Source organism: Pimephales promelas, chromosome 14, assembly GCF_988280905.1.
Source record: "Pimephales promelas chromosome 14, fPimPro1.hap1.1, whole genome shotgun sequence".
Classification (NCBI taxonomy): domain Eukaryota; kingdom Metazoa; phylum Chordata; class Actinopteri; order Cypriniformes; family Leuciscidae; genus Pimephales; species Pimephales promelas.
The window spans coordinates 24,629,293-24,642,661 of NC_142782.1; the positions used below are offsets into that span (position 1 = coordinate 24,629,293).

The 13,369-nt window shown below is 37.1% G+C and overlaps 2 protein-coding genes across 2 annotated transcripts in view; one reads left to right on the forward strand and one right to left on the reverse strand.

The window, feature by feature from the left end:
* itpr3 (inositol 1,4,5-trisphosphate receptor, type 3) overlaps window positions 1–2,627 on the reverse strand; it is a 32,803-nt gene extending 30,176 nt beyond the window's left edge. The window contains exons 1-3 of the mRNA XM_089119662.1: window positions 2,212–2,627; window positions 1,163–1,233; window positions 60–181 (exon numbers count right to left, since the gene is read on the reverse strand). Coding sequence (XP_088975788.1) covers window positions 60–181; window positions 1,163–1,233; window positions 2,212–2,303 — 285 coding nt within the window. The 5' untranslated portion in view covers window positions 2,304–2,627. The remainder of the gene's footprint in view (window positions 1–59; window positions 182–1,162; window positions 1,234–2,211) is intronic.
* A 5,313-nt stretch (window positions 2,628–7,940) lies between these two features.
* Window positions 7,941–11,030, forward strand: gpr37l1b (G protein-coupled receptor 37 like 1b). Its single transcript, XM_039678011.2, has 2 exons — window positions 7,941–8,743; window positions 9,795–11,030. The coding sequence occupies exons 1-2, from the start codon at window positions 8,117–8,119 to the stop codon at window positions 10,635–10,637; spliced, it is 1,470 nt and encodes a 489-aa protein (XP_039533945.1). The 5' UTR covers window positions 7,941–8,116; the 3' UTR covers window positions 10,638–11,030.
* Window positions 11,031–13,369: the final 2,339 nt, after the last annotated feature.

The following is a 13,369-nucleotide window of genomic DNA, read 5'->3' on the forward strand; positions in this document are numbered from 1 at the left end:
AAAACCAAAGGCAGGATCTGCTCCATGATCTACATACATTAGAGTTGTTTGTCACTTACTTGCAATTTCTGAAGAAGCACCATATCTCCAATCTTATCCTTCTCATGCTTTGCCTGTTTAGCCTTCCAGAACTGTTTCTGGGCAGAATATCGGTTCATGGGATAAACCTTAAAGAGGCAATCTAGATAAAAAAAAGAACAATTAAATAATATTTGTATTAGCCAATTAATTTCTTATGTGTGGCTGTTTTGGAAGAATGTGATTTAATCTGCAAAAATACTTTGTAGACACTGTTTTTGTGGGAAGAATTTGAGGAAAATAAGAAGAGGAATATAGAAATTTCACTTGAAACAGAAAATTATTTTGTATTCATTCATTTTTGATCAAGTTAACTTCTGAATCACCTGTAGATCAGATCAACAATGGTTAGAGGTTATGGTTAGAGATTATCTATCTGCCTCACTGACCCAGATAGTACAACATACAGTATAAATAGCAGCTTGCTAAACAACTTGTATCACACCAAAGAGGTTCACAAAATGACTGACTGCAATGTTCATAAACTACAATGACTAAAATGTTTCTTTAGCAGCTAACTGAAATTAATATAAATTGAAGTACAAGAAGTATTCAAGCTAAAATACAAATAAATTACAAATAGAACAATAAAATTATACAATAAATAAATAATAAAATTATATTATATGTTCTATAGAAATAGAACATAAAATTACAAAAAAAATTAACTTAACTTCAAATATAAAAAGCTAATTCAAAATTGTAATAAACTATATAATAATATAAGTACATTATAAATTGTATCAAAATAAAACATGAAATATTGATTCGAGTTGAAAAATAGTCAACTCATTACACGCACAACACAAATGGCCTAGCAACGAGATAAACACTGCAATAATATTAAAATATTCCTAACATTGTTATTATTAATCTGCAATCTAAGTTTTTATAGATACAAGTTAACTAGCATATTTAATGTACTATGTCTTACTCTTTTTTCCCCTCAAACTTCTAGCTATCAATCAAAGGCTGTGCGTGCAACTGACCAATCAGAATCAAGACTTACAAAGAGCTATTCAATCATTATTCTAGAGGTACATTAAGCTGTGTGAAAGATTATTTTAAAAAAATGATAAAATACCTCTGAATTTTTTGGGAGGGTTGTCTAGATCTCCAGTAGCTGGCTCCACAACACAACGGTCATCCACCAGTCTGGGAAGGTAAACACACACACAGAGTCATCTCAATAAAAAAATTCTTCTAAAGCCTTTATGAGGCACGGCAATATCAGTCGCCATAAATAATTATGGGTCACAAATTCTAAAAGAGCTTCATTCCTGGCCTGGAGTGTGAATGCCCTTGTTTCTAGACACTTGTGGAAGATATCCTGCTAAATATTTTACATTATAAAGTCCTAACACTCTGCCAAGTTGCTTTAAAGGTCTAATAATATTATTTCCATTATATTTGGCAATATCCCACGGGTAACCTGCATCTAATTATTGCAGCCTTTGAGGGTTTCTGAGAAACAGGCTAAAACATGTTTAGGCTGCCAGGCCAGTTCAATAAGACACTCAGTGAGCCCATCAAACAGAATGGTTGAAATAGCCCATGGGAAAACCCTGGACGCCTCTGAATGCGGTTTCAGAGAGCCATTCCTGCATGCTCCATCTATTTTATCTGCTCCATTCTATCTCCATCTATTTGTTCTTGCATCTGGCTTGTATCCAAAACAGGGGTGGTATTTCCTCCTGACATTAAAACAACAGTAATGGTTTGGGCTGAATAGTTCATACAATGAGAATAATTTTTTTCCCCTCTCCATGACTAACAAGCTTCATTGTATATTTCCATTTATATTATATTATGATTCACAATCTAGGTTGTTAACTTACTCTGTAACTTAACTGCACACCTGTGTGCTCTTTCTCTTTCCAAACCATAAACTTAAACACATCAAAGAGAAGTGTAAAAGTAAGCCACAGTACAGTCAGAGAAAAAGAACAAAGATTGCAATCTCAAGACTAAAAATACAATTTTATTTAACAAACATGAAAATTGATTGATTCAAATGGCAGGCTATGGTTTACTGCATGTCAGCTGAACATAAAAACTGTTTGGTGCAGGGTCTTGGGCTGAGGTAAAGGCAGGCAGGAAGACAGAGAAGTCAATGAAAGAAAAGACACTTACCCCAGTGTGCTTATAAAACCATTGACAGTTCCTTCTGCATACAGCGAGACAATGTCCCCTATATGCAGAAAACTGGACGCTGAATCAGACATCTTTGCTAATAAAGCACGCTGCAGTGTGGATGCTTCAGTTTGGTCTGAAGAAGCCGGACTCTTTTCTTACAGACTCTTCCTGATACAGCGGGTGTAGGCACGAGCTTCACCCACAGTTGAAGTATAAATGCATCTCGGTAGAGTTGTGAAACACGCAAAGGAAAAAAAACACCGCAAAAGTTTAATCCCTGGTTGGATGTGCCACTGGGAATGTAGAGCACAGAGGTCCGACAAGTTGAAATGTGTTGTTGTTGGAACTTTGCAGCGTACCTGAGGACGAGGTCATAGTGATTCAAACCAGGAAGCACGCGCAACTTTGTCAAGTCAAAACACGCCTGTAGGGGAGGGCACCGCGTGGAAGAATACAGAACACTAGACTACTAGAGCGATACAACTACTAACACCCTCTCGACACTTCAAGCGAGGGACTTGACAGAAAGAAAAACAAGTAAAATAATGAATGGGACTGCTGTACATGAATTATATTATCGTTCGTGTAACCCTCTAGTGCTGCCCGCGTGGCTGTCAAAAAATAAAAAAATATATGTTTTTTTTTGTTTGTTTTTGTATTCACATTGAATGTGCCAAAACCTTTAAATTTACTAAAATAGTAAAAATACATAAATAATTGTGTACATGTAGCATTTTTATTTTATTTCTCAGCACAATAGAACAATAAATAGAAAAAAAATAGTTTTATTAGATTTTCATGTAACATAAATTATTTCTGTAGATAGATCTCTTGATACAAAGTGATATTTATGTTTTAGCATCTATAGATAGATAGATGTTAGTGTTATGCTAGTGCTCTAGTGTTATGTTATGACAAAGATAACAAATGAGAACTCTACATGCACAGGCCTCTATAAAAACAGACCCACCCAACCTCTCATTTTGAAAACTAAAACTATATTTCCTGTTTCAGTTCATAAGACAAAACATGGTATTTAGCAACACAATACAAGGGCCACCTGGTTTATACATGGATGCACAACCTAAATTTGTTATCGTTTTGATAGGTCAGTTCAGCTTCTGCTGTAATTATTTAGTCATATCATTTGATTTCTTTATCCATAACAACAATAAAAGCTTCATGAATATAATAGTATCAATATTTTCTTGGACTTGGTACTGGCAGTTACTCTATAAACAGGCATCAAGCGAGTTTATACTGAGAGGTTTTAGATTTACAACTGAGAAAGGTGCAATCAATCTTTCCATTCAATTATGCTTGAAAACAAGGTTGTATATAAAATCATTATTCACAAAACGGAGCAATGGAAACGCCGGCATCAGTAAGAAAAGGTACACACAAATCTGTGACATGCAAAACCACATCTGTGCAGTGCACGTGTGCTTGCTCTAAATGTTGAGCTTAGTTTCTACGTATTCAAAATGGATGTCCAGGCAAATTTGCATTCAAATCAAGCTTCAGGAAACATGGGATGCAATTGTGGCTGGATTTGCATTGCGGTGGCTGGCACTGAAAGTCAATTAGAAGTTTATAATGACTTCCCCACACTCTCTCTCCTCATATACTGTAACCTATATTTTGATTAAAATGTGAAAACTCTACTCGAGTAACTACCGGTATATTTTGGGAATGTAGGCACACAATGGTTTTTATACAAATGAAAAATGTTTCTGGAGCCAAAGAATCCGAGCAGCACCTTCTCAACTCATGATTCATAGGCTATTTGCAAAGCTTTAAACAGTACAGTTATTTAAATGCAATAAGAGTAAACAAACATGAGACTGACTCTTCTAATTAGCACTTCAGTCAGTGAACACATCATGTGCAACCGCAACAAAGTCTCTGACACCGGAGATTTTATTTTCCTTAGTTATGACCTAATTTGGAAATATATTCACCGTTATCTTCAAGGCCAGTATTTTTCAGGCTCCATTGGCTTGTTAAATCTTGCTTTTAGGTCAAATCTTCCTATATGGGCAAGGTCATAGACAGATTTTGGTTGACAGCATATTAATGACTATCAACAGACAGTCAGGTGAGTCTGAGGAAACTTGCACAAGCTGAACTTCATAATTCAAATAATAACCAATAAAAAAATAACAACTGAGAGTAGCAAAGACAAAAAGGTGTGATCACTTGATCATTATATGCTCACTTTAGACACATGATCTAAGGATCCTCAAGCTCTAGCTTGTTCCTCGTATCCTTATTGACATAGGGAGATGTCTACAACGCCTCAGCCCACTTATCAAACAAGAGGAAAGATTCGTTACCGCAAAAAAAAGCCCTCTGTCAATTTTTAAACATCAATTTGTTGTTAAGTTCTAAAATGTTATGTTGTTAATTTCTTATTGGATCAGCATTTCCCCCCCTAGATATCAATCACTACACATTTCCTGTAAATGGAGAAGAGTAAAAGCCCAGAGAAAATGTCTAAACTCTCTTCACAGTAACCACTAATGATTCTGACCTCATTATATGACATTTCCTGTTGGTTTCATAGCACTTAGATTTTATGTTTATGGTTTTGCAATTCCTATAAAACCCTATAATGTTTTGTGACGTCACTGCATGTAATTATGCTAATATTATTGTCTAAATAAATAATTATTTTGACATTGATTATATATGCACCTAAAGCTTTTCTGTAAGCTCATAGCCTATAGATGTTTGCTGTACACGACTGACTCTTTTTGACAGATGTGCAAGCTGCTAACATTTTGGAAATGTTTTGTTAAATGTTTTAGATGCTCTTTGCTTTTTTATATGCATGTGTGTGAGTGTTGAGCTGAGAGATAATATCCATTTAGTTAATCTATTCTCTACTCATACCCACAAAATGCATAAATGTGCCACTCCTTCCTGTTTCAGTAATATCGCTGCCTATGAAGCATCAAGTTTAGCAGTCATGTATGCTGTGACTCCAATGTGCAAAGAACTGCGTGATGACACTTATACGTCTTTCATTTACAATTATTCACAGTCTCATTAGCAGTAGCCGATTCATGTGAACTATTGGCTAATCAGCCATTGAGAACAAATACCACAGAGAATAATATTAGTAAAATCAGCTATTTCTGTTGTAATGGTATATCTAAAGCCCAAATGAGCAAATAATCTTGAGCTGACCAACTGTTTTTTTACATTTGAATCTTATTGGTAACCTGGATTTCGGTATTTAGTGATTGAGGAGATTCACCCTTCCATGTAAAGTGCTTTGAGTTCCCAGAAAAGCACTATATGTAACAAATTATAATAATTATTATGAGGTCTATTTAAAAAATAATGAAAGAGTGTCAGAAAATCACTAGCAACATTCAAACTCAAGTTGTTGGCATTGCTTTACTAAGCATTGTAGCTACATATGTAAACAGAAGGATTTTGAAAATATATATCTGAAATGTATCTCAAACATTTGGCTCACAGTGCATTTGACTGTGTTATTCTAACATGAACATATTTTAATGCTTGTGGCCTCACTGGCCTGAGAAGTGTTAGTGCATAAACTATGGTCATTGCAGTCTGCATTATTTTGCAAACTGCGCCCTCCCTAGAACAAAACAGGAACTGCGGCACAAAATGCATGTTTCAGCCAATAGGGGAAAGGGAACTTAATCCATAGTGTACGATACCTTTACAGTCTATGTAGGCTACGATACAAAGTTTATATCGCAAAGGGATAGTTCACACAAAAATGAAAATTGTCATACCAACCCTTATGTCGCCCCAAACCCGTAAGATTTTCGTTAAACTTCAGAACTCAAATGAAAATCGTTGTGCTTTCTGTTGTTCCATTGACAGCTACACAACCGGGGCCTGAAATTAAAACACCCGACCACCTGCCAAATGCGGGTGTCGATCTTTAATAGCCCATGAGAATTGAGTGATTCATTAGAATTTTTACATTTCAACAAGTCCGCCAATTACGTTGGACTTTAGCTAAATGTGGCGGCACATTACTGGGGTAAAGAGGCCAGCTGAAACAAACAACCAACAAAAAGAGGAGGATGAGAAAAAGAAAAGTAAGACATTTTAATACAAAGTGGACAATTGGCGGCAATGTTCATGAGCGGCTGACTTATGACAGCGACTGTTGTTTCATAACGTTCATGCGATCAGAAAGAAGATGAGGCCCTTTCTGGCTACGTTTGGATTAAAAACCTGACCTGAAACTAAAGACCTGTCTACGTGACTGTGGCGGATGTTGGTGAGCCTGGGTCAGGTCAGTTTGATTTTTTATTTAATGGAATTTGTTTACAGTAAAGAATACACAACAACATTATTTTGGTTTAATAAACTTTATTTAAACTTTCGTTTGGAGTTAAGTGCGCACACCATTTAACGTTTAGTTTAAGTTCATTCTTACCGTTATTTTTGTTTGTTTGTTTGATACGTCTGAGTCCCGTGAGCTGGTGCACCATCAAAAGGGGTTCGAGTGGAAACATTGGACGTATTTATATGATTCCGCTGATCGGGCCAAGGACTATTTTGCTTGCTTTTCTTTTGTTTTTTATAATTTATTAAGTGAAGTCATTTGATAGTATCATTTGAGGTGTTTGTTTATTTATATTGGGTGTTTTCATATTCGTTTTATTGTGTGTTATGGCCATTATATGTTTGTGTATCCCCCTTTATGTGTTAATTACTTGACAGCACTTAAATGTGTATTCCTATGGCGTATGGGCTCTATGCACGGCGGTATTTCCGGTGAAGGATTAAGGATGCTCGATAACTTCCGCCGATCAAAGAGTCCAATGCAATACCGATAGTTTATATTGAATTTTATACTCCATGGTTATACTAATGAAACGTTAGTCACAAAAACAGATAAAACAGACACCCCTCGTTATGTTTATGCTTCTTTTTAAAATTATATTAAATAAACATAACTATATATAAAATTACATCTAAACGTATGTACGTTTCGTTTCAAAGACGGGAGGACAGTAAATATTGAAGACTCTGCCATAATCCCGTTTTCTCCGGTTTTCCTCCGCTTTAATCTACACAACCGGAAATGGACGAGCATCCTTACGTCAAATGCGGAACTTATGCGTGCATATAGCCCATTCTTACAAGTTGAAGAACAATATTGTGAAAAAGTTAACTTCAGGCCCTGTACACAACTGACACCTTGACGCATCAAAAAGTTAATCAAATATAATCTGTTAATAAAAATTCTGTTCAGAAAATACCAACTAAACCACTCAATTCATATGGATTAGTTTCACTCTCTCTTTATGAACTTTTCTGAGTTTCAAAGTGGTAGGCTATAAAGATTTGATCAAAAAGGTGAATAATTCATGACAGAATGGTCAAAAAGGGGAGTAATTCATGACATAATTTTCATTTATGTCTGAACTATCTCTTTAACAGATAACATGTTGATTGAGATTAAACACAAATAGGCTACAGTTAGGTTTTATGCAGATAGACAAGATAGGCATATGCTGTAAATATGTAGTCTCTTGAATTTACCACAGCTTGACCATTGTGCAGTAAATAATCATTATAGTGAAATTATAGTGCTTTAAAATCTAATTTTGATGCCAGCAGAGGGCAATCACACCCATCAGTCAGTGAGGGACAACAGCAAAAGGGGGTGTGACTCCATAGACCCCTATTGAGAGGGAGCAGTCATCCATAGCTTTGCTAAGAGAGCTGCTCTGTGGCCAACAGGATTGCAGAAAACAGAGCCTTTTGGCACAAGGGATCGCAAACTGCAGCAGTGCCTTCACCAGGGTCTACACTCCAGCCTCTGCAGACCTCACCTCAGTTTTAGGTGCTGGTTTTAAAGTAGTTTCCTCTGATTTGTATATTACTGGACTTTGAATTGAAGATGGGGATGAGAGATTATAAGCTGATTTGTTTTATGACTCTGGCTTTGCTTCTGAGTGCTTGGGCTTCAGAGGAAAAAAGAGGAAGGCCTGGGCAGAATGAGCAAGACAAGACATCCGTAGGAGAGGATAGTTTTGATCAAGATGATTCACAAGAAAGCACACAGCAAGAAGAACTCTTCACTGTGGAAGATGAAGATAAGGGATCCATGGACACACAAACTACAAGTCACTTGCCCTTCACAGATGTGCCCAATTCTTCACTGGCTGAAATTGGAAACAGCACTGACATGACTGCTGAACATGTCCCTAGTAGCAATCCAACAAAAAGGAGCATCACAAAAATCCACAATCCTTTGTTTCCCTTCACTGACAGCTCTTACAGCGCCTATGGGATTCTCTTTCTGGCTTTTGTGGTGTTTGCCTTCGGCATCGTGGGTAATCTGGCCGTAATGTGCATTGTTTGGCAAAATTACTTCATGAGGAGCGCATGGAACTACTTTCTTGCGAGTCTGGCTTTTTGGGATTTTCTGGTGTTGTGCTTCTGTTTGCCTGTGGTGGTCTTTAACGAACTCACCAGTAAGAGACTGCTGGGGGATTTCTCTTGCAGAGTTGTGCCTTACATTGAGGTGAGGCCCAAGTCTTAAGTTTACTTATAATTGTGGTCTTTTTAACATGGTTTAATTTACCTAAAAAATTTAAAAGTTTAGCCAGTACACAATTATTTCTGTATTACTAACACTACAAACCCTGTAACCTAACCTTTTATCTTTATCTTCATTGTTTTCATATAGCATGCAGAATGAACAACTATAAACACCCAAGTAGAAGATATCTAAAAATCGTTAAAAGTCCTTATGCACATCTATGATTATTATTTATACTAATCATCAAAATATATGTACCGCTGTTTGGTTTTAAATAGGTAAATGCTTAAAAGTTGAGGATTGGATGATTATTGCAGTGATTAGCATGTTATATATTTGAAGAGTTCAGATGCAAAAGCCTCTAAGTGCCATTTGAAATTTTCTTCTAAAATGATAATTTTTATTAAGCTTGTATATTTAAGTTCAGTAATTTCACTTAAATGGCAATGAAGATTACCTATTAATTGTCATTTAAGTGAAATTACTGAACTTAAATATACAAGCTTGATAAAAATGGTCATTTTAGAAGAAAATTTCAAATGGCATTTAGAGGCTTTTGCATCTGAACTCTTCATTTGCAAACAGTTCTTCTAACCCTATTGATGGAGCGTGTAGCTTTTCTTAAACCACCATGTAGAAAGACGTATCACGGCCATATTGCTGGATGACAATGTCAAGATTCAGGCTCAAACTGTGAGAGAATGGTTGGGAGAGAGCATGAAGAATCATTTAAATTCATTGAAAGTCTTTGGGATGTGCTGGAGTAGACTTTACAGAGTGCTTGACTCTTGCATTGTCAATACAAGGTCTTGACCAAAAATCCACGCACCTCTTGATGGAAATACCATCACAACATTTATTTGCGACATTAAGTGCATCAGTTTTTGGTCATGATCCAAAATAATTATCACCTTATTGGTATTGAAGATTTTTTTTTTTTATCATCCCTGCTAATTCATTTTGAATAAATCTCATGAATAAAATAATGAAAAACACAAACATAACGATAATGTTTTTTTTGCACACCCTCCAGGTAACGTCTCTTGGTGTGACAACCTTCAGTCTGTGTGCTTTGGGCATTGACCGTTTCTACGCTGCCACAAGCTCCCTCCCAAAGGCCCGGCGAGTTGAGCGCTGTCAGAAGGTCCTGGCCAAGCTGGCCGTGGTGTGGATTGGCTCCATGGTGCTTGCAGCTCCTGAGCTGCTCCTGTGGCAGCTGCATCAGGTGACGTCACCTACTCTGGGTGACCAAGTGGACACCTGCATCATGAGTCCATATCCAGATCTCCCAGAATCCATCTATTCTCTCATTATCAACTACCACGACGCACGCATGTGGTGGTACTTTGGCTGTTACTTCTGTCTACCCGTAGTCTTCACCCTGCTCTGTCAACTGGCCACCTGTCACGTGTCCGGCGGGAGCGGAAGTTCTCCCAAGCGCCCCGAGGAGCGATCCCTGTCCAAAAAACAAAAGCTTCATCACGCTCATCAGGTCGAACGGCAGCTCAACTGCACAGTCATGGCTCTAGCGGTGGTCTATGGCGTCTGTACGCTGCCGGAGAACGTTTGCAATCTGACCCTGGCGTACGCTCCCATCCAGGTGTCTGAGGAGGTGTCTTCTCTTCTGGCCCTCATAAACCAGTTTTTCCTGTTCTTTAAATCGTCCGTGACGCCAGTGCTGCTGCTTTGCCTGTGTAAATCTCTGGGACAGGCCTTCATGGACTGTTGCTGCTGTTGCTGTGAAGAATGCCAACCAAGCAACTCTTCATCCACCCAAAATGTCGCTGAAGGCAAGCTCAAGTCCACAAATGATGTCTCCTCCATTTTTTTCGACAAAGCCAAGGACAGTTCAACCATTTTGTCTATTGGAAGTTGAGTAGGGGGATCCTGTCCCTAAGTGATGACATCATGGAACCACACTTCGTCCCATCGTCCACAAGTGGCCATCTTTACATTTGCAGTTCTTACTGTTGTTGGAGCAAGTTAGCATTGTTCTGATCTGAGGCCAGTTTGAAATTCTACATGGTTTAATTACATTCTAAGCTTGGCATCTAAAGACTAATTCATTTTTAGTTTTGAAAAATCCATTTTTCCCCCCATAATATCTCAGGATGGCTTAATGTACCTATAAAGTCTGAAATGGATAATTCACCCAATCATTTACTCACCATCCAAACCTCTGTGAATTTTACCTCTTTGAGAACAAAAAAGAAGATCTTTTGTTAAATGTCTATTTTTTTGTCCATACAAAATCATAGTCAGTGGGGTTCAGTGTTGTTTTGGACCCCACTGACTTTTATTGTATGGACAAAAACAGTGAAAAAAAAATGGAAAGATACTGTACAGGTTTGGGAAAACAAAATGATGACAGAATGAACTTTCCCTTTCAGTCATGGTATTTTGACTTCAAATGTCCCACAATCATACTCCTACTTTTATGTACAGACACATATACATTTTACAGCACCAAGTGTATTTAGCTAAACATTGTGAGATCAGAAATCCAGCGAATACTACCATATCACAAATAACACATAATCATGTTCATATGATGACAAAAATGTAAGGAGTATTTGTCTGTTACTCAGGCAAATTTTATTTATCACTTATTTTAATTAATGCCACTTTTTCATAACCACTGAACCATTCTTCTACGTTGTTGATTGTCAACTTCTGTACTGTATATAAGCACTCTGTATTAGAATGTAAATAGATTATTTTTGAAAGCAAAAACCCTGTTATGTAGTATGGTTGTATGAAAAGACAGAAATTGAATGGCGAATCTTGTCAAGGGACCAGTGAAACTTTTGCACATAGTTGCTTTCATAAGGAAATTCTTTAAAAGTTCATAAACGGTTTATCAAACTCTATTCAATAAATGCCTTTAAATAATTAATGTTGTCTCATTCATCTTTGAAATTGCAAGAAATAGTGTCAATATAGTGACAATAATAGTGAATAGTGTCAATAATAGTGAAATAATCTCTCAAATGTCAGTCCATCAAGGCCTGAGGGAGAAGATTTGTCCTCGCAGACTTGGTTTGTTCATTCCCATAAGGTTCCTATTGTTCTGAAAAGGAGATGGAGGCTACTACTGTGAATATCAATGCCCAGACTACGGCTGAGTTGCCAAGATACCGTCGAAAAAATTCACGTGTTTTTCCAGAATGGCCAAATGTGAACAAAAAACCCACTTGGATTTGTCACCTTTTCTTGTCAATGAAGGAATCAAAGAATTTGTCAATAGTACAACGTTTGTATGCTTGTCATGTTCGTCGGTGTGCTGACCAGTGCATGTGGAAGCGAGTATAGACGCTCAAAGGAGTCATTGGCCATATAAAAGAAGTGTTTTTGCAGACAGGATCTCAAAAAACTCATCTTCAAGCTGATCATCTAACATTGACGACCGTGAAAGATCATAATCCGAATCAAAGACTCAAATGTTTAGACCGACATGGGGGGAGGGGGGGTTGTGGTTTTGGCTAACACTCAGAGCCTGTCAGAGATTCAGAAGACAAGTGAGAGAGGTAGAGAATGGCCTCATTAGAGAATTGAGCAGGGCTTTAAGAGAGGAGCTCCACTGGCCATAATGACTGAAGGAGAACAGACGAGGCTCTGTTCCCTGTAATGAAGTTTGTGCCACAAATCAACAACTCACCTCACAACACTCCATGTCAACGCGACAGGAAGCATTATACTACAGTAAATCATCGAAATTAAACAAAACACATCCATTAGGAGAGGTAGTTCTGACGTTCGTTTTTGGATTTGGGAAGTAAAATTGCTATTTGCTTCATGTTAAATTAATTACATTCAAAGGCACTTCGTTTCACTGTTCAATTAAGCATGACAGCTTTCACGTTGTTAAATGTGGTCTGTCAAACAGTCAGTATGTCATGAGTTATTGAGGGAACTTCCAGGACTGTCAGTTTGGGTTTAACATGTACTGTAGAGAATAGAAATGACTTTTGATATCATTCTTTTTAATATTTATATATTTCCTTATATACTATATAGTCCTTTTTTGTGGTTTTCTGACAATTTCATTTTTTTTATAGTTGAATAATCGATGACAAACTAAGCAGAATCCCAGTAAAAGAGAAGGATCTAAAAGATTTAACTTATAGGCATATCAATATAGTACAATTGACTTTAACTGATGATATGTCATAATAGCAACATTGTGAATTCAAATGGTTTTATACTTAATTAGCCTACAGAATTTAATGAATAGTGAAAATGTCTGATATGCTTTTAAGAAAAGCATTGCCATTAATTCAATGTTTTGAGATGGTATTTTGTCAATATGGCCTATGGTCAAGAGAAAATGTAAATTTAAATGTTCACTGAAATGTATGGTTCTATGGCATCACTACGAAAACCAATTGGAACCCTCATTTTTCAGAATGTGTGCTTACTTTACATTAGCACTGAAATGTGCATTAACAGATGAAAGCCTCAGAACTCGAACCCCAGCTACTGACAATTCTTTAGCTCTGAAGGATGCACTCATCAAATATTTGTGTGTCTTTCAGAGCTATTTTGGCATGGCCAAGATGACAGACTGGTGGGGTGAATCCAGGGCTTCCCGTTTCAAGTCACCCTCAG

Excerpts from the sequence above, each read along its gene's own strand:
- gpr37l1b (XM_039678011.2), top strand. The coding sequence starts at position 8,117 with ATGGGGATGAGAGATTATAAGCTGATTTGTTTTATGACTCTGGCTTTG. Across the intron at positions 8,744-9,794 it reads GAGTTGTGCCTTACATTGAG|GTAACGTCTCTTGGTGTGAC; the intron begins GTGAGGCCCAAG and ends CACACCCTCCAG.